General features: G+C 36.1%; 1 protein-coding gene across 5 annotated transcripts in view; it reads right to left on the bottom strand.

The window, feature by feature from the left end:
- Positions 1-363: 363 nt before the first annotated feature.
- NETO2 (neuropilin (NRP) and tolloid (TLL)-like 2) overlaps positions 364-21,423 on the bottom strand; it is a 59,987-nt gene continuing 38,927 nt past the window's right edge. For 2 of the 5 annotated variants that reach the window (XM_008585696.1, XM_008585697.1), the window contains exons 6-8: positions 15,526-15,660; positions 3,638-3,751; positions 364-2,421 (exon numbers count right to left, since the gene is read on the bottom strand). In XM_008585696.1, coding sequence (XP_008583918.1) covers positions 1,841-2,421; positions 3,638-3,751; positions 15,526-15,660 — 830 coding nt within the window. In that variant the 3' untranslated portion in view covers positions 364-1,840. The remainder of the gene's footprint in view (positions 2,422-3,637; positions 3,752-15,525; positions 15,661-21,423) is intronic. The other 3 variants (XM_008585700.1, XM_008585699.1, XM_008585698.1) reach the window with 2 other exon arrangements.

Here is a 21,423-nt window from a genome sequence, read left to right as displayed (position 1 = left end):
TGAACTCATGAGTATACTATGTGTTTGATTTCCTATATCCTAGATATTATCTGCTTTTTTAAAAATAAAAAATGTGATATAAGAAATATTTTGAGGCAGTACTACATATATGTACCATATTTAAGGTCACAGTTTTCACTAATCTGACAGAACATATCCATGAAATATTTTAAAAAGTTAATGAAATCCATTGAAACTTCAACTTCTCATTTCACTGAGAATTTACTACAAAAAATATAGAAAATGAGAATTTACCTCTTCTAAATGACATGTCTATATTAGTTATAAATCGATAAACAGATTCTTTTCCATAGGTATCTTAAGATCCAAAATCTCAGTGCCATAAATAATATGATTGAAGGATCATGGATAACAATGTACATTTTAATATAGGATTTGTGTAGTGATTTAGAGCAATAAATATCACAGAGTGAGAAATTTATCACAAACAAAATATAACAAAAGGAAAGAAAAGGCATAGGTACACATTACCAAGGTCTTTACAATAAGTTACAGTGTACAGTTCTATCACAGCATATTTGTACACAAAGTCGCTAATGTGAACACTGAAAGAAATCTGTCATGTAGGTCTAATCTTGATTTAATAAAGTTTGTACAGTATCAAATAATATCAAAAGTCTAAAAAAACACAATGAGTTTTTATATCATGTTTATAAATTATTGATTCATATACCATAAAAAAAAATAAGGTCAAAAGTGCAGTTTAAAAAAAAGTGGAAATTGTTATTCTTGATAAGAACTAGAAAAATGTACTGTCCCAAGTAAGAAGCAATCTAAAGGCCTATACAGTTTCTTAGGAATTTCTCTTTAACTCTTATACAACCCTGGTTACCATATGCCATAAGATAAACCAATACAAAGGGACCTAAGTAATCTTTTACAAAAATAACAGGAAACATAGATCTAGTTATGAGAAATGTTGCAAATAAACATAATTACAGGTCTCCCCAAAAGTGAATTAAATGACCGTTTACTAATGAAAAGGCTGTCACTGAATGTGACCATATTCGGGAAATTTTAAAGGCTTGCTAGAAGTTTTTATGTTTCTTAAATTTTTAGTCATAATAATTAGTCTGGCAATGGTGCATACATCTCAGGATTATGAAATTTTCTGGTATAACATAACTAAGACAAAATATGACTTAAAGGTGATAAATCATATCGTCTACTATTTCTCACAGAAAATAAGGACTAAAGATCTAGTAGTTAAAAGGCAGAAATATAGAAATTAGTCAAGAAGAACAGATGGATGAAACATAACTCTGGGTCTTAACTGGCACAGTAACTAGCTATACTTTGACACATTCACGAACACATGCCTGTATGGACATATGTGCTACATTAACCACTTATATTTACTTAAGATAAAATGGTAAAACTACAGGTTTATAAAACAAATTAAATTTAGAGAAAAGAAAAATAAGAATATAATGAAAAATCTTATTTTTAAATTTATTGGGAGACCAAAATATTGACAGAGCTGTATCAGTCAAGAGCAGTATTCCTTTTGCTAAAACTAACAGGCAGCCCGAGTCTGGCTCAATACAACCTCTCCCCTCTTCAAATGTTATCGAACTGGTAGTGCTTTGTTTATATGACACTGAGCAATAAATGATGATTATTTTTTTCACTGAATCTACTAAGTTTCTTGGTTGGTTTAACATATATAGACTGCCTGAGATAATAAAAATATCACTTAACAGTAAATAAAGGTCTTCCTTGTTTTGATAGGAGAAAGGGCTGGCTGCTGAAAATAGTGTGGGTGCTCTGTAGGCTGCACAACACATACTTAATAATTCGCGTCACCTTTAGTAGAAGATTAAAAGTCGATGGATATGGATGCTTGTGCAGAATCTTCTCGCCCCCTGACATAAATTTCACAAGGAATCTCCTCCATTACTCTGTCTTCTAGTGCCTGTTCAGGGCACTCGTGTCCCTGTTTGAAAGTGTAGCTACTTTTTTTGAAGGTGCTGTTAAATGTCTTCATTGGCTGTGGTTGTGCAAAGTCATTTCGGAAAGGAAGTTCCATGGAGCTGAGGTTGGTCCTGCTTTGTTTGACACTGGCTGCCTGCGACCCACAGTGATGGTCGTGAATGCACCGGGAGGCAGTGGACGAGCGCCGCATCTTCTGGTAGCTGTCCAGTTCTTCCGACAAGTCTGCCAGGTCTGCGGACATCTCTTTGTCTCTTAGTGAAAACAGCTCGTAATGAGGAGGATCAAACACTTCTTGGAAGCCAGTTTTATTAAAAGCCGTTTTGCAAGCCATGACCTTTTTCCGAGGCTGTTTCACTTGTACTAGAATAGAAATAATGAGAAGGACCAAGACAATCCCTGATGTAATGCCAATAATTGTTCCATGAGTTTTAGTGATTTGTTCAAATAGTCCTGCTTTTTTCTTTTCTGTAGAAAGAGAAAAAGCAATGTTGAGGCTTTTAAAATCTATTTATACAAGTCCTGGCACAAATCAGTAAGGTACTTTCAGGTAAAGCAGAACACTTGGGTCAAATATACCACAGACAATGCAATTTAAAATTAGGTTTCTAAACAAATAAAACAGTCCTATTATTATGACTTCTGGCTAAAGTAACCAATCACTATATATAGCTAGATAGATTATAGAAAAAATAAAGTACTTGGTTCCTTTAGTCAGAAGATACATGAATGCATACAATTCACAAATCAAATTAAATACAAAAATATAGAAAATGCCAAAACAAATACTCTTGTTCTGTCAATTTCGGCTTTCTGCTGTATGGTAGGCTTGACCAACTGCCAGTTTAAGTATATTCACTATATTTCTACTGATGGCCATCAGGAAGAGAGATCTAACAAGAGAGACTAACCTACCCAGGTATATAATCACGGTCTACTATTTTCGAATGATTACCTGAAAATATTTCATGTCTAGTACTTAAGACAGCCATATCAGATTACATCACCTTTTCATAGTGAGATATTTATTGAACTCTTAGAGGATAAAGGTAGATAAATTTTAGTTCTGAGACAGTGATTGACAACCAGCTTGTAGACATTCAACTATTACCACGAGCCACATTTATCTTTCAGAGAGTGCCCACTGGAAATACAGCATAGAAAATTTTATAAAATTAAAAAAAGCTGTCGTTAGAATGGGTCTGCTTCTATGTCATAAGATTGAATACGTTAGTTGATTTTTTTTAAAATAGCGTTTCCATAGACTGCAATTTAAAATAGAACAGTACTCAATCCATGCTCCTTCTATATTATTTTGACAGCTAAATAAGGTATCTTTACAATACAAATGGCAAACTTTGACAACAATTAGAAAATGAAATTAGAGCAGGAAATATCACAACTCTTCACTTACGTGAACTTAAGTTGTTCACTTTTGAACCACTTAAGATAAAAAACAGCTTCAAAAAATGCTTTTGTAGAGAATAAGTATTTTTCTTTGCTTTTACCACATCCCAGAGGTCTATGATCGATTTAAAAGAACACTCATATTATATACCTCCACTTCTATCAAAGCAGCTAATGCTAATAAGCACAGTTGTAGAAAAGGACATTTCAAATCTTTCTTCATGAAAGGCAACAGCCACTCTTTTTTCAAAAAGGTTGGCCTTTACACCAAACTCACCTTTACAATGATTTTCATCCCAAGGGTATGCACAGTTTTGAACGCCATTACAGACTAAAGAATTATTGATGCACATGTTGCTATGACAAAAGAAAGTGCTGCCTGTGCAGGGAGCTGTAGGAAAAGAGAAATCTGTGTTGCTAAGAAAAGAGACATACAGATTATGAACCCATCCTGATTTATTTTACACATAAGAATTTGACTTTATTACAGTAATTTCTTACCTGAAAGGCCTTTCCATGAATACACTCTACTGCACAAACAGTAAGACAAACATCAATATTCTCTGATGCTGGCTTATGAAAATGTTTTCTTACACTAGGCACCAAAAGGCTGTTTTTAATATAATGACAATATGAATGTATTTCCCATGGTTCTCATGGAACTATTATATTGTTTGTAAATTTTTTCAAAACATTGAAAGACAATGTTGGCAAGGATGTGGAGTCATTGGAACCCTTCTGCATTGCTGCTGGGAAAGGAAAATGGTGTAGCCACTGTGGAAAACTGCTGGCTCCTCAAAAAGTTACATAAGAATTACCTTATGATACAGCAATTCTACTTTTAAGTACATACCCAAGACTTGTGAGAAGGAACTCAAAAAGATACTTGTGTACCAATGTTCATTAACAGTATTATTCACAATAATCAAAAGATGGAAACAACCAAAACGTCTATGGATGGATGAATAAACAAACAAAATGTGGCAGGATGCAAAACAATGGAATATTAGTCATAAAAAGAAATAAAATTCCGGTACATACTATAACATGAATGAAACTTGAAAACATTATGCGAAGTGAAATAAGCCAAATATTTCCCTTAGCATAATTACTTACGAGTATGTATTAACCACTGCATGACAAATATCATATGATTCCACTTACATGAGGTACCTAGAAGAGGCAAATTCATAGAGACAGAAAGTAGAATAGAGGTTACCAAGGGCTGGGGAATGGGGAATGAGGGAGCAGGGAGTTAGCGTTCAACGGGCACGGAGTTTCAGTACAGGGAGATGAAAACGTTCTGGAGATGGACGGTGGTGATGGCTGCACAAAAATGTGAATGTACTTAATGCCACTGAACAGTACACTTAAAAATGGTTACAATGGTAAATTTCATGTTATGAAATTTTACCACAATAAAAAAATTCACTCTTCTAAACTAAAAAAAAAAAAGTTTTCTAAAAGACAATAAAGGCATATGGAATATATCATGTAATTTTATATTTTGTATAAGTCGTTCTTTCAGCCTGGAATGTTTCCTTCTTTCCCTTCATGGTGGTCAGCTATACGTCTTTCCATATCACCTCAACTGTCACCCTCTCTGTGAAAACCCCCTTAATTCTCCTAGGTAGCTAGTCATTCCTGTGTGTTCCTGTCACACTCTCTATACTCCTCTATTTGGCACTTCTCCTTGTATATGTAAACATTTGTTATACTGGATTATGATTCAATGTGTTTATTTCTGTCAGAAAAAAAAGTCATAGGTTGGAGACAGAAGTCCAACAGAGTAGTATAAGGTATTTCAGTATAAGGAAACAAAGAAAAACATCTGAAGGTCAAGAAGTGAGGCAGCTTAATATTTTCTCCCATTAAACAGGATGGCAGGGATATGCCAGTTCAAAAAACTCACCAAACCATTTTGACTTCCAAAATTATAATCAGACAAAATATACTTTCTGCCTAAAAGATTCTGTATTTTTGGATTTCAGAAATATGTACTTCATCAAGGAAGGAGCGTTGGGGCTGGCTGGTTAGCTCAGCTGGTTACAGCGTGGTGTCATCACCCCAAGGTCAAGGGTTTGGATCCCTATGCCAGCAAAAAAAAAAGGAAGGGGAATTGAACACTGCTCTGTATTATACTGACATATCTCAATTATTTTTTATATCTTTTTTGTAAAGTTTCTTTTCAAGATGAAAGAAATATCAAAAATTTTACTGAATAAAAAAGTTTTTTCTAAATATTATTTTTCTCTTAATAAATACACAATAAACCTCATTTAAAAAAATAGCCATGACTTTAATATTTTTTTTTTTTCCTTCAAAGAGAAGCTTTTCTCTATAAGGTACAATCATAGGAGGTTTTGGAATATCTGGCCACAGTCTTCAATTGCAGTATATTATCAGTAATAAAACTGATATTTTTATATCCACCCACCTTACTCCCTTTGTGTATCTCAATTGGCTCTAAAACATGGGCTGGAAAAACAGGTATTATTTATTGGGTCCCCAGAAAACCTCAAAACATAATCTGATAACGCAGGTCAATAGAGAATATCCAAAGTTGCTTTGCCAGTAAACAGTAGAGCACAAACAGTAAAGTATAATTTCTTTTTAAGGCAGAATCCTCTACAAGGTATTATTTACCAAGTTCCAGAACAGCACATTAATAATCTACAATTAGTCACTATGAATTAGGTTTGTTTGTCCCTCACACTGGAACTGCAGTAGCAGAACTGCACATGCCCTCTTGGGGAATCTTTATCCCTCCCAGTTGTGGTTGTGCCCCATTCCCCTGGGACTGAGCATCACCCTCTCAGGAATTGCTGCCTTGGCTGAGAAGCTGCGGGGGCAAGAAGCTGCTTGGCTGGGCTGAGCAGCTATGCATCCCAGGGCAGGGGTGACCTACTACCTTGTGTCCGAGGAAAATAGCACTACCTGAGCTGAGACACCCTTCCCTGGGGACTGAACAGCTCTAGTACTGTGCTTCCCTGAAGCTGGACTACTACCCTAGGGACTGAGCTGCTGAGATACCCTTTCCCTGGTGTCTGTGCTGTGCTGCGTTCTGGCCCTCAAGGTTCAAAAAACAAGTATGCCTCGCCATTCTGGGTCCTTGCTGCTACTGCAGCTAGTCTCACAGAGACTGAGATATTGCCATGTTCCACCATTCCAGGGGCTAGAGACAGCACTACATGGTGCTTCATCCCCTGGGAACTGAGCAACAACTGAGCCCCACTTGCTCTGCTTCCTGAATTGCAGCCATACTCTGCTCCTTGGGCCCAAACCTCCAGAGCAACCCTTCTCCCCAAGTTGCACCAGTGCTGTATTCTTCCCCCCAGGGTCAGAGTCACAGCTATAAGTCAGCCCACATAGTTTGAGCTGTCAGTGGGTCCTCAGAGCCACAGATCTTATTGTGGGCAAATGACATCCAACCCTCTCACAGAGTTACACTGCACCCCAAGACCTAAGTACCACAAAACGTTCTTGAGACACAGCCCAGGATCCCAACTCTGCAGCTGCTGGAGCACCTGCACCTGGAACCCAGTACTACTGCAGCTGCTTGAAGGTCGGGTCAGACCTGAACCCAAGAGAAATCCTCTTGGCAAAGTGGCCCCATAGTGGAAAAAATGAGAATAGGAGGACTCCAAAAGCCCTTGCCACCAAAGACCTTAATAACCTATGCTGCCGTTGCCACCAGCACAAACATTTACAGTCTAGGGCACTGAGACACCCACAGTTATTGGTGACATTGATCATTAACAGAAGAACCTGCCCAGAGACTACCACTGCATCTACACAACAGAATCACTATATGCTTTTCAACTAGCACACTAAGACCCAACTGGAGGTGAAAGACTCTTGCCTATGAAAGTCATTTAGTAAAAATTTAGAGGAAGCAATTGTTTCACCAGACACACACACACACATCAATGCAGAGGCACAAGAAACATGAAAAAGTAAGGAAACGTGACGCCACCAAAGGAACACAATCACATGCTAATGACAGACCTCAAAGAAAAAGGAAATTGGTGATATGCCAGAAAAGGAATTCAAACTAATGATCTTAAGAAAACTCAAGAGAATACAGATAGACAATTCCATGGGATCAATTCAGAAGCATTGGAACACCCAGATATATAAAACAAATATTAGATCTAAAAGGAGAGAGACTCCAGTACAATAATAGTTGGGGACTTCAACACTCCTCTCAGCAGGACAAATCATCTAGACAGAAAATCAACAAAGATATATTGGATTTAAACTGCCCTATAGACCAAACTGATGTTACAAACATTTATAGAACATTCCACCCAATGTCTGGAGAATACACATTCTTCTCATCAGCACATGGAACATTCTCCAGGACAGACCATATGTTAGGCTACAAAACAACTCTGAACAATTTTTTAAAAACTGACACAATTTCAAGTATCTTTTCTGACCACAATGGGTAAAACTAAAAATCAATAGTAAGAAAAACTCTTAACATTGTAAAAATACATGGAGATTAAACAAAATGCTCCTGAATAACCAATGGGCCAAAGAAGAAATTAAGAAGGAAATTAAATAATTTCTTGAAATAAATGAAAAAAGAACACATACCAAAACTTATGGGATACTATCAAGAGGAAAGTTTGTAGCAATAAACACCTACATCAAAAAATTAGAAAGATTTCAAATAAAGAGTCTAACAATGCAGCTTAAGGAACCAGAAAAGCAAGAACAAACCAAACCCAAAATTAGGAGAAGGAAAGAAATAATAAACATCAGAGCAGAAATGAACAAAAGTGAGACAAAAAACAACATACAAAAGATCAACAAAACAAAATGTTGGTTTTTTGAAAAGATAAAATCAACAAGCCATTAGCTAGATTAACCAAGGGAAAAAGAAAATAAAGGGTTCAAATTCAGAAATGAAAAAGGAAACATCACAGCTGATACTACAGAAATACAAAGGATCATTAGAGATTATTATGAACAATTACATGCCAAATTGGAAAACCTAGAGGAAATGGATAAATTCCTTGACATGTAAAATCTGCCAAGACTGAACCGAGAAGAAATAGAAAACCTGAACAGACCAATTATAACAATGCTGAATCATTAATAAAAAGTCTCCCATTAAAGAAAAGCACAGGAGCACATGGCTCCACTGCTGAATTCTACCAAGGATTTAAAGAATTAATACCAATTCTTCTCAAGCTCTTCCAGAAAACTGAAAAACAGGGAACTCTTCCATACTCATTCCATGAGGTCAGCATTACTCAGACACCAAAACCAGACAAGGACACAACAGCAACAAAAAAACTATAAGCCAATATCCCTGATTAACACAGATGCAAAAATTCTTGACAAAACATTAGCAAACCGAATCTAGCAGCATATTAAAAAGATCTTCACTATGATCAAGTGGGATTTATCCCAGAGATCAAGGTTGGTTCAACATACACAAATCAGTAAACATGATACATCGCTTCAACGGAACAAAGGACAAAAACCATATGTCATCATCTCAACTGATGTGGAAAAAACATTTTATAAAATTCATCATCCCTTCATGATTAAAAACCCTCAACAAATTAGGCATAGAAGGAATGTACCTCAACATAATAAAGGCCATATATGACAAACCAACAGCTAATATTATTCTGAATGAGGAAAAGGAACAAGACAAGGATGTCCACTCTCTCCATTTTTATTCAACATAGTACTGGAAGTCCTAGCCAGAGCAACTGGGCAAGAGAAAGAAATAAAGGGTATTCAAATTGGAAAGGAGGAAGTCAAATTGTCCCTGTTTGCAGATGACGTAATCTTATATATAGAAAAACCTAAAATTTCTACCGAAAAACTCTCAGAACTGATAAACAAATTCGGTAAACTTGTAGGACACAAATCAACAAAAATCAGTAGAGTTTCTGTACAACAATAATGAGCAAGACAAAAAAGAAAACAAGAGAGCAATCCCATTTAAAATAGCTACAAATAAATAAATAAAATGCCCAGGAATTAATTTCACCAAGGAGGTAAAAGATATCTACAAGGAAAACTATACAACACTGATGAAAGAAATTGAGGACACAAAGAAATGGAAAGACATTCCATGTTCATGGGCTGGAAGAATTAACATTGTGAAAATAACCATAATGCAAAAGTGATCTATAAATTCAATGGAATCCCTATTAGAATACCAATGACATTCTTCACAGAAACAGAAAAATCCCAAAATTCACAGGGAAAGACCCTGAATGACCAAAGAAATCCTGAGCAAAAAGAAAAAGCTGGAGGCATCACACTGCCCAACTTCAAAATATACTACAAAGCTATAGTATCTAAAACAGCATGGTACTGGCATAAAAACAGTCACAAAGACCAATGGATCAGCATATGGAACCCACAAATAAAGTCATGTATTACAGTCAACTGATTTTTGATAAAGGTACCAAGAATATTCATTGGTGTAAGGACAGTCTCTTTAATAAACAGTGCTAGGAAAACTGGATAGCCGGATGCAGAAGAATGAAACTAGATCCCTATCTCTCACCATATATGAAAAATCAATGCAAAATGGATTAAAGACTTAAATGTAGGACCTTGAACCATGAAACTAGTAGAAGAAAACAAAGGGAAATGTTTTAGAACATTGGGCTGGGCAGAGACTTTTTATGAAGAGGGTGTCAAAATAACAGGCAATGAAAGCAAAAACAGACAAGTGGGATTATATCAAACTATAAAGCTTCTGCACAGCAAAGGAAACACTCAACAGAGTGTAGAGACAACCTGCAGAATGGGAGAAAATATTTGCAAACTATGCAGCTAACAAGGGATTAATATACAGAATATACAAGAAACTCGAAAACAATCTAATCAAAAAAATGGGCAAATGAGCTGAATAGACATTCCTTAAAAGAAGACATACAAATGGCCAACAGGCATATAAAAAAGTGCTCAACATCACTAATCATCAGGGAAATGCAAATCAAAATCACAATGAGATATCATCTCACCCCAGTTAGAATGACTACTATCAATAAGACAGAAAATAACAAATGTTCGTGAGGATGTGGAGAAAGGAGAACTCTTGTACACAGTTGGTGGGGATGTAAATTAGTACAATCATTATGGAAAACAGTGTGGAGATTCCTCAAAAAGTTAAAAATGGAACTACCATATGATGCAGCAATCTCACTACTAGATGTATTTCCAAAGGAAAGGAAATCAATATATTGGGGAGATATTTGCATTCCCATGTTTACTGCAGCACTATTCACAATAGCCAGGATATGGAATTAACCCAAGGGCCCATCAATGGATGAACGAATAAGAAAATGTGGTATATATACACACAATGGAATACTATTCAGCCATAAAAAAAGAATGAAATCCTGTCATTCATGGCAACATGTATAAGCTTGGAGGACATTATGTTAAGTGAAGTAAGCCAGGAAGAGAAAGAAATATACATGTTCTTACATGTGGCAAAGAAGAAAATTGATTGCATAGAAGTAGAGATTAGAAGGGTGGTTACCAGTGGCTGAAGGGTGAGGGAGTGGAGGACTAGTGAGAGGTTGGTTAACAAATACAAAGGTAAAGCTAGATAGGAGGAAAAGTATTTAGCACTTTATAGCACTGTAGTATGACTATAAACAACGATTATTGTGTATGTTCAGTTACCTAGAAAACACGATTTTGAATGTTCCAAACACAAAGAAATGATAAATGTTTGAGGTTATAGATAGCACTGTAGTATGACTATAAACAACGATTATTGTGTATGTTCAGTTACCTAGAAAACACAATTTTGAATGTTCCAAACACAAAGAAATGATAAATGTTTGAGGTTATAGAAAAAAAAATCAGTAATTGATGAGTCAGGGGATGAGGAGGAGGAGGAGGAGGAGGAAGGGAAGATGAGAGAGGAGGAGGGAAGGAGGGAGGAATGAATAGGTGGGACACTAAGGATTTTTAGGGCAGCAAAACTACTCTATATGATACTGCAATGGTGAACACATGACATTCTGCATTTGAAAAAACCCACAGAACTGTACAATACAAAGAGGGAACCCTAATGTAAAATTAACAACAATATATCAATATTGGTTCATAATTGTAACAAATGTGCCACACTAAGGTAACATGTTAGTAATAGGAGAAACTATGTATGTGTGCACGGGGAGGGTATGGGAACTATCTGTTCTTTCTGCTCAATTTCTCTGTAAAGCCAAAACTGCTATAAAAATAAAGAAAAAATAATAAATGGGATGCAGTACAGAATATCTCAGACTTCTCGTTTTAAAATCTGATGAGACTATGAAATTAGTGGTCTCAATCATGTTGATAATTTCTGTTCTTAAGTGTAAAAAGATGTATATAACTAAATAAGTAATTTATTCAGAGACTGTCAACTTGTCAAAATGGTATCATTTAAACTATTAAAATAATTATTTCATGATTCTTATAAAATGCTTAATTGTTTCGAAGCTCATCATAAGGACAATAGGTGATATATAAATAAGCTATTAGATTGAGGGCAGGAAAGCCAATGAAGATGCACAGTGGTATTTTATGTACTTTACAAAATTAGTTAATGTATCTACTTCAGTTTTGTCATAGATATCATGGTTTTGTCATAGATATCATATTATACAAACAGCTGCACTTTAAAATACAAAAAATGGCCTAAATAAACACACAGCATTTTTAAGTTCCTTATTTCTACAAATTGGAGTTTTCTTTTCTGTTTTTATTTATATACCATACCATAATTGTATTACATATGAGATATTCTACATTGTATTCTAATTCCACCACCTAGTTTATCTAGTTCACAAATGGAGATGTGCAGAGAAGATAAGCCACTTTCAAGACACACTGAAGGACGTTATAAACAGTGCTGTGGTTCCCTGGTGTTCTGATTTTCTGAATCAAACTGCAACTAGTTTTTAAAGTTTATCCACAGAACATTATGTGACTGCACTTTGATGCCTCTTTTAATTTCAAAGGTGATCAAAAAGACACGTTTTTTGATCAATGTTCCTTATTGATTGAACAGTGAGAGGAAAACACCCTCAGTTTTTATTATTTTTTTTTTAATTTTGATCAATGTTCCTTATTGATTGAACAGTGAGAGGAAAACACCCTCAGTTTTTATTATTATTTTTTTAATTATTTATTATTTTTTTTATTTTTTTGTCTTTTGTCTTTTTCCATGTCCGGCAATGGATCGCAACCCTCAGTGCTGCCCCCGTACCGGACCAGGGACCGGCAATGGGACTGCAACCCTCGGCGTCGCTCCCGCGCCTTGCTCAGCCAGTGAGCGGGAACCGGTCTGTATGTGGGATCCGAACCCTTGGGCGGGAGCGCCGCCGCGCTTCCCAAGTGGCGCACTATCCAGTGCGCCACTGGGCCGGCCCCAACCCTCAGTTTTTATTACAGATTCTTCATAACTGCTCTCCATATTATTTAAGGCAAGTAGAAAACATTGATAGTCAGATTTTGTTTCATAGAAATGTGAGTTATGTTTATAATTACAAATATATTAAGCACTATGGCTTTTCATTGAACAAGCATGGCTGATTAAAATGGGAATCAAGGTATCAGTTATTGATATGGGATACTAATGACGTACTTCGATTCAAAACTATAATAAAATGGCTGAACTACAAGTCTTTATAAATAAGGAACAGCAAAAACAGCACCACTTATGAACTGCTCTCTATTTATAGCCTGAGGACTCTCTACTTTCTGCCTTTTCTCACTATTGGGTCATGGTGTGGGAAAGAGGAGGAGGGTTAGGATTTCTGCTCCCCTCTACTTTTGATGAGATGTGGCAACGATGTCAAAACATGGTTCTGTCCATCAACTAAGCCTGGAGGGGGCCTGTAGGCAGTATGTCACTGAAAATCACACTATGGATTTATTCTAACAAAAATATTTTCTGGTGCCTTAACAGTTCAAGTCCTAGAAATTATTTTCCTAAAACCATATCCTTTCTTGAAGAGTGAAGTATATATATTGGCATTCAGTGCCTGGGAAAAAGTCCCAATTGCTATTCTATATCATCTTTTTTAGCAAAGTTATTCTGTTTTAGTTACATCTGCAATCTACGATGGGCAGGTGTAAAGTAAGTCTCTCATGCAGGATTAGCCCATTTATAGAAAACTCTTCTGAAATATTGATTGTTTTAATGGATGGATTCATTACAATTACAAATCATTAACAGCTTAGAGAAGAACAAAAGAAATAGTTCAATAATTTGAATTAATAAGTATGTGAAGTTAACTGTTTTGAGCTCTGAAATGTCCCTTTAAAATGGAGATTTTAAAACTGGGACTTTTGTATTATAAACATCCATGAAATCCTTTATTTTGATCACACACATTTTTTTGACGGGGCTGTTTTTGTCTTGTTCTTGAGTAATAGAGCTCAATTAGAGATATGCAGTTAAGTCTACTGCAGCCTTGCAAATTAGTTTTACATCTAGTGACTAGTTAATATAAAGATATCACTTGAGGGAAGACTCTTCACCTGTTTAATTACCAAACTTGCATTAATGGAGAAATCATTAGTGTATATACAGAAAATATCTTAACTAAAACACATTAGAAGGCTGGTCAGTTAGCTCAGTTGGTTAGAGAGTGGTGCTGATAACACCAAGGTCCAGGGTTCAATCCCTGTACCAGACAGTTGTAAAAAAAAAAAAAAAAAAAGGAAAGAAAAAGAAAAAAAAAACACATTAGAGAAAAATTTGTCATATAAGATAACACATTAGAAGGCTGGTCAGTTAGCTCAGTTGGTTAGAGAGTGGTGCTGATAACACCAAGGTCCAGGGTTCAATCCCTGTACCAGACAGTTGTAAAAAAAAAAAAAAAAAAAGGAAAGAAAAAGAAAAGAAAAACACATTAGAGAAAAATTTGTCATATAAGATTTAGACCAGTGCTACCCAAAATAAATACATATAATGTAAGCCAAAAATGTGAGCAAGAAGCCACATTAAAAAGTAAAAAGAAACAGGTAAAATTAATTTTGCTTACATAGTTTATGTAACCCAACATATCCGTGCAGAAAACAGTTACCAGGCCTGGCTGGTTAACTTGGTTAGAGCGTGGTGCTGATACACCAAAGTCAAGGGTTTGGATGCCTGTACCAGCCAGCCACCAAAACCAAAAACAAAACAATTAACACGATAGCAGGCCTAAGGCTGCTGCCTTTAGAAGGTTCTGCCTTCAAGGCTGGCCTTTGGCTAGCATCTGTGAATTTGGTTTTCCCCCATTCCCTAATGGATGATGGTGGTTCACTGTGTCTCTAGAGTTTATGTAAATAAAGTCATTTATGCCAAACATCTGTTTTCTTTCTGAGAGTCTGGAATTTTGGTACATACAAGGCAGAGAGTTTTCAAACCCCACTGAAAATCTTGGGTGCTGAGACTCTAATGGGCTTCTCTGGGCAGAAACACTGCATACATGCTACTGCATTTATTATTGCTAGAGAAACAGGCATGCTCAGAGTGCCCCTTATAGAAGGGGGAGAGCTCAAGGAAGCCTGTACAAAGACTCTTCAGACTCTGGTGATCTTTTTCCCTTCCTGGTCCTACTGTGCATCCCTTTCCGTGTAATCAATCTTAGTTATGAGTACAAATATATGCTGGGTCCTGTGAGTCCTTGTAGCAAGTCACCTAACAGGTGGGTGGTCCTGGGGAGCCCTGAAACAATACCCAAAATATTCTCATTCTAACATGTAATCATTATAAAATATTATTAATGAGATACTTTATATTCTTTATTTCATATACAGTCTCTGAAATCTGGGATGTATTTTTATAAAATTTTATGTAATTATAGAACGTATCAGTTTAGACTGGCTCATCAATAGCTACATGTGGTGATAAACATGGTACAGGATAGCACAGGTATAGATGCTGGGAGTGAATAAACAGAAAAAAGTAAGAAGGCTAAAACGTTTTCTTGTTAACTTTGTCTTTACTAGCCAGTGCAGTAAAAGAAACTAAATTGTACTTTTCAAGCACTAAATTGTACTTATTTGGAATAGTGAAACAGCCTTTGTATGGTTGTTTTTTACTTTTTAAGTTTGAAAATTTCTCAAATCAAAAAAAAAAATTAGAGGGCTGGCCCAGTGGCACACTTGATAGAGTGGAAATTATTTACTTACGCTCCACAAAGGAAGTAAAGAGCATTCTAAACCTGCTAAGTCGACTACCTTCATCTGCCCACATTCGTATCACTCCAACTCCTGTTTTAAGCATCACATCATTGGCCACAGTGCTGCAAAACTTGGCCTTCAGATTTTCAATAGAACTGCTTCCATCATAGACTGCAACGAAGTTTCTCTTGCATTCGTTTCGTATAACTTCGTATAATGTATGCTATACGAAGTTATTACGACCGAGGGTTGCGATCCCGTTACCGGTCACGAAAAAAGACAAAAAAGGAAAAAAAAAAAAATTAGAAACAAGCTCAGGTTTTGCCCACTGTGCAACAAGAAGCAGCAGCATGGTTTACTCATGGCAAATATCACTGCTGAACTCCTGACACTTTCAACTGCCTGAGGAATTAACTATGTCTAAAACAACTGAACACTTTCTCCATCTTATCTGTTCAATTTTCAATTTCCAAGACAATCAGACTCAAAACTGAGGTATCTTTAACTCATTCTCTCCTACCTGTCATTCTTGATTAGTCACCAAAAATTGCTGATTCTCTCTCCACAACTCTTCTTCACTCTCACTATCACTGCATCGGCTCAGAACTTCGTGGTTCCTCTTAACTAGCCTCCATGCCCCATTTACAGCACAGCTCTGATTATGCCATCTTGTAATACAAAACTCCCTGGTGCCTACAACATAAAGTCTAAATTTGGTCTCTAATTTAAAAGCCTTTGTATTTCCAACTTTAATCTACCCTTCCAGGCTTGTTTTTGTCTGATCCCTCTACCACTAACTTCCTGTGGCCCACGTTAGCTCTGGCTCAGTGCCTTTTTCACTTTATTGCTTCTGTTTGGAATAACAATCTCAATTAACATTTCTACTTTCTAAAATATACCTACTCTCAAGGACAAACTCAAAGGAGCTATACTCAAGGGCCACTTGCTCCATAATTGATGCTGCCCGCTACAAGTAACTTGGATATCTAACAGGAAAGTGCTTTGTTTTATCTATCAAACGGTCTTCGTCATGGACAATCTTGTACTGTCATTACCTGCATATATGTCACTGCTTGCTGCCCGCTACAAGTAACTTGGATATCTAACAGGAAAGTGCTTTGTTTTATCTATCAAACAGTCTTCGTCATGGACAATCTTGTACTGTCATTACCTGCATATATGTCACTGCACCTAAGTGGCTGTTAGATCTGGTAGGGCAGGGAACTGTTTTATCCATTTTTGAATCTTCATAGTATCAAATACAGTACCTCATATGATAAATGTTAAATAAATGAGTACAAAACAGCAGGTAGGAAGGCTGGTTGGCCAAAATGGCTTCATAACCCAGCTGACCATTTGATAACTCATAAAGTCTTTTAAAATTATAGACAGAAGAGTTCAGCTATTAAAAAAACCTGTATATATGGTCACTAAGTCATGATTTTAATACAGAATCCACGGAATAATAATATAACGTCTCAAAATCATAAGTAAAGGGTAAAACTATTAATTTTCAAAATTCTCAAGAAAAATATCTGGTAATATCTTACTTTACATCTTTGTATTTACAAACTGTCAATATGAACAAATCATATAGCTTACCATTACACCATATTCATTAGCTCTGCTCAAATGTAAGAGGTCAGGGCCATTCAAAACCAAGTCAAAAATACAACAATATGTTTGAAAACAGATTCTTGCCAAACTAATGTATTATGATCTGCACTTATGATAACCAAAATAAACAAAATATATATTAGGGACTACTGACATATCAACTTGGATTTTTAGGAGACAGAAAGGAATAGATATATGGCAGAACCAAATTTTTCCTTGTGGGGATTTATTCATCTAAATTATCAGGAATCTGAGGGCAGAACCCTAAAATCTGTCCTCAAAATATTTCCACTTTTAAGCTGGGCCAGTTGTCTGTACATGAGCTACAAATTCCTTTAATATGAAAAAGTTCCTACATGCTCACCAAATAGTAAAGGTAACTTTAAAAGACTTAAGCACTTCATTAAAAGACACAATATCCATGGTAACTACAAAGAACATATCTATAGGATATATACAGAAGGAAATGAGAAGGGAACCAAAACTCGTCACTACAAAAAAAATCAATTAAAAACAAAAGACGGCAGTAATAAAGAAAATGATGGACAACAAGGCGATAAGACATATACAAAACAAATAGCAAAATGGCAAAAGTCTTTCCTTATCAGTAATTACTTTCAATGTAAATGAATTAAACTCTCCAATCAAAAGGAGGAGACTGGCAGAATGGATTTAAAAAAACCAAGATCCAACTATATGCTGTCTACAAAACACTCACTTTATGTTTAAAGATAGAAAAAGGTTAAAAGTGAAAGGATGAAAAAAAATATTCCATACCAATAGCTACCAAAAGAGAGCTGAACTGGTGATACTAATCACAGACAAAAATACAGTTTAAGTCAAAACTGTTAAAAGTAACAAAGAAGAACATAACATATTGATAAAAGGGTCAATTAATCAAGAAGATATAACAATTATAAACATACCAGCGTACTTCAAAAAGTGCATGGAAAGATTTGTTTCATCTTTTAATTCTATTTTTCCATGCACTTTTTGAAGTAACCTCATACATGTGTTAAAAATCAGAGCCCCGAGCCGGCCCGGTTGGGAGCGCGGCAGTGCTCCCGCCGAGGGTTCGGATCCCATGTGGAGACCGGTTCCTGCTCACTGGCTGAGCGCGGTGCGGGCGCAACACCGAGGGTTGCGATTCCGTTGCCGGTCCCCGGTACGGGCGCAACACCGAGGGCTTGCGATCCCGTTACCGGTCAGTAAAAAAGACAAAAAGGAAAAAAAATCAGAGCCCCAAAATACATAAAGTGAACACTGACAGAATTAAAGAAATAGCTCTAAAATAACAGTTGGAGACTTCAACACCCCTGTTTTTGATAATGAATAGAACAACCAGACAGAAGATCAATAAGGAAATAATGAACTTAGCACTATAAATCAATTGGATCTATCAGACATACACAGAAAACTCCACCCCAAAATATGCATTTTTCTCGAGTGCACAGTGAACAGTCTCCAGAATAGACCATAAGTTCAGCCACAAAATAAGTCATAATAAATTTTAAAAGCCTGAAATCATACAAAATTTCTATTCCTGTCACAATGGGATGAAACTAGAAATCAATAACATAAGACAAACAGGAAAATTCAAATTTGTGGAAATTAAACTACACACTTTTATATAACTTTCAAAGTTGTGATTTTAAGGAAGAAATCACAAGGGAAATTAGAAAATACCTGGAGACAAATGAAACCAAAAACACAATATACCAAAACTTATAGAAATAGTGAAAGCAACGCTAAAAAGGAAATTTATAGGAGCAAAAGCCTACATTAAAAAAGAATACAGATCAATAATTTAACTTTGTATAGGCTGAGCATCTCAAATCTAAAAATCTGAAATGCTCCAAAATCTGAAATTTCTTGAACCTGACATGACACTCAGAGGAAATGCTTATTGGAGCATTTCAGATTTCAGATTTTTGTATCTGGGATGCTGAACTGCATCCCATAATGCAAACATACCAAAATCCAAAAAACTTTGAAATCTGAAACACTTCTGGTACCATGCATTTCGGGTAAGGGATACTCAACCTGTTCTTTAAGGAACTAGAAAAAGAGCAAACTAAACCTGACACTAGTGGAAGTCACAAAATAATAAAGATTAGAGTGGTGATAAGTAAAGTAGAGAACAGAAAAACAACAGAGAAAATAAAAACTCCAAAAGTTGGCTCTTTGAAGAGATCAACAAAACTGACAAACCTTTAGCTAGAATGACCACCAAGCCATCACAGAAAATGCCCTGGGCTCCTGAGCCAGGGTGGTGGGGGACTGAGGACTTCAGCCACGCCACCTGACATCTGCAATCAGCACAGCGATGACCAGTGAGCCACTGCAGGAAGTGCCCCAGGCTCCCCAGCTGGGGTGTTGGGGGGCCAAGGGTTTCAGCCACACCCCCTGACATCTGTATTTAGCCTAGCAACAACTTAGTTATCACTGGAAGCCCCCTGGTCTTCCCTGCTGGAATGAGGGGGGTGCCATGGCCCCAACCATGCCCTCCTTCCTTCCTCCTCCTCTCACCCTATTTTCCTCTCTCTTTCCCTTCCCCCTCAACTACTCTCCAACATCTTAGAATGTAAAAAATAATAATGTTAATAAATAAATAAAGAAAAGAAAAAGATTCAAATTATTAAAATTAGAAATGTGAGTAGGAACATTACTACATATCTTATATACATAAAAAGGATTATAGTAGTCCCCTCATCCTCAACTTTGTGTTCTGAGGTTTGTTATACACAGTAAACCGTGGCCTGATAATATTAAGTGAAAAATTCCAGAAACAAACAGTTCATAAGTTTTTAACTGTGTGCTGCTCTAAGTAGCTTGATGAAATCTTGCTCTGTCTTGCCCTTGGCCTGAATCATTTTTTTGTCCAGGGTATCTATGCTGTGGATGCTACCAGTTAGTCACTTAGCAGGTGTGGTATTGCAGTGCTGGAGTTCAAGTAACCCTTATTTTGCTTCATAATGGCCCCAAAGTGCAAGAGTAGTGATGCTAGTAATGCAGATATGCCAAAGAGAAGCCATAAAGTGCTTCCTTTAAGTGAAAAGGTGAAAATTCTCAACTTAATAAAGAAAGAAAAAAATCATATGCTAAGGTCATTAAGATCTATGCTAAGAATAAATCCTTTATCTGTGAAGTTGTGAAGAAGGAAAAAAGAAATTCATGCCAGCTTTGTTGTCGCACTTCAAATTGCAAAAGTTATGGCCATAGTGTGTGACAAGAGCTTAGTTAAAAAAAGCATTAAATTTGTAGGTGGAAGACATGAGCAGAAACATGTTCCAATCAATGGCAATCGGGTTTGGTACTATCTTCAGCTTCAGACATCCACTGGAGGTCTTGGGACATATCCCCTACAGATTAGGGAAGACTACAATGTAAGAGAATACTAGGAACAACTGTATGCCAACAAACTGATAATGTAGATAAAATGGACAATTTTCTAGAAACATACAATCTACCAAAACTGCGTCATGAAGAAATAAAAAATCTGGATAGACTTACAGCTAGAAACATTGAAGAAGTAATCATAAACCTTTCAATAAAGGACTTTGTGAGTTGCCAGATGGTCAGCTGGGTTATGAAGCCACTTTGGCCAACAACCTTCCTACAGGCTGTCTTGCACTCATTTATTTAACATTTATCATAGGAGGTACTGTGTTTGATACTATCAATAAGACAAATCAATATTATACACTCCTACTTCATGGATATAACACTCTGAGAAAGACACAACATAATTTCTGTGGTATTCTTGACAGAAATGCATAAATCCTCAATTGAATCCTTAAGAAAATCTTAGATGAAATCACACTGATGGACATTTTAAATAACTGACCAGTCCTCTTCAAATGTGTCAAGGTGATGAAAAACCAAGAAAAACTTTGGGATTTGGGGTCATAAAAGGACTCTAATGGCAAAACTAGTGATATTTGAATAAGGTCTAGATTGGTTAATATAATTATATCAATGTTAGTTTTCAGTTTTACTATGGTTTTGTAAGAGGCTAACATTAGGGGAATCAGAGTCAAGGGCACATGGGAACTCTGTACTATTTTTACAACTTTCTGTAAGTTTAAAATTGTTTAAAAATAAAATGATAAAAAAGAAAACATCACTAGCATACCTAAATCTTTGATGACCATGGTTTGGTAGATACATAACTATTCACTGAGCTGAATTAATACTTCTGATAATTATTTTTAAGTTAGAAAGTCTTGGAAGTGTGTAAGTCTCCACTTTCTGCAATTTTTTTTTTTTTTTTTTTTTTTTGTCTTTTTT

Source organism: Galeopterus variegatus, unplaced genomic scaffold (assembly GCF_000696425.1).
Source record: "Galeopterus variegatus unplaced genomic scaffold, G_variegatus-3.0.2 Scaffold3676, whole genome shotgun sequence".
Classification (NCBI taxonomy): domain Eukaryota; kingdom Metazoa; phylum Chordata; class Mammalia; order Dermoptera; family Cynocephalidae; genus Galeopterus; species Galeopterus variegatus.
This window is presented reverse-complemented; position numbering and strand designations above follow the sequence as displayed.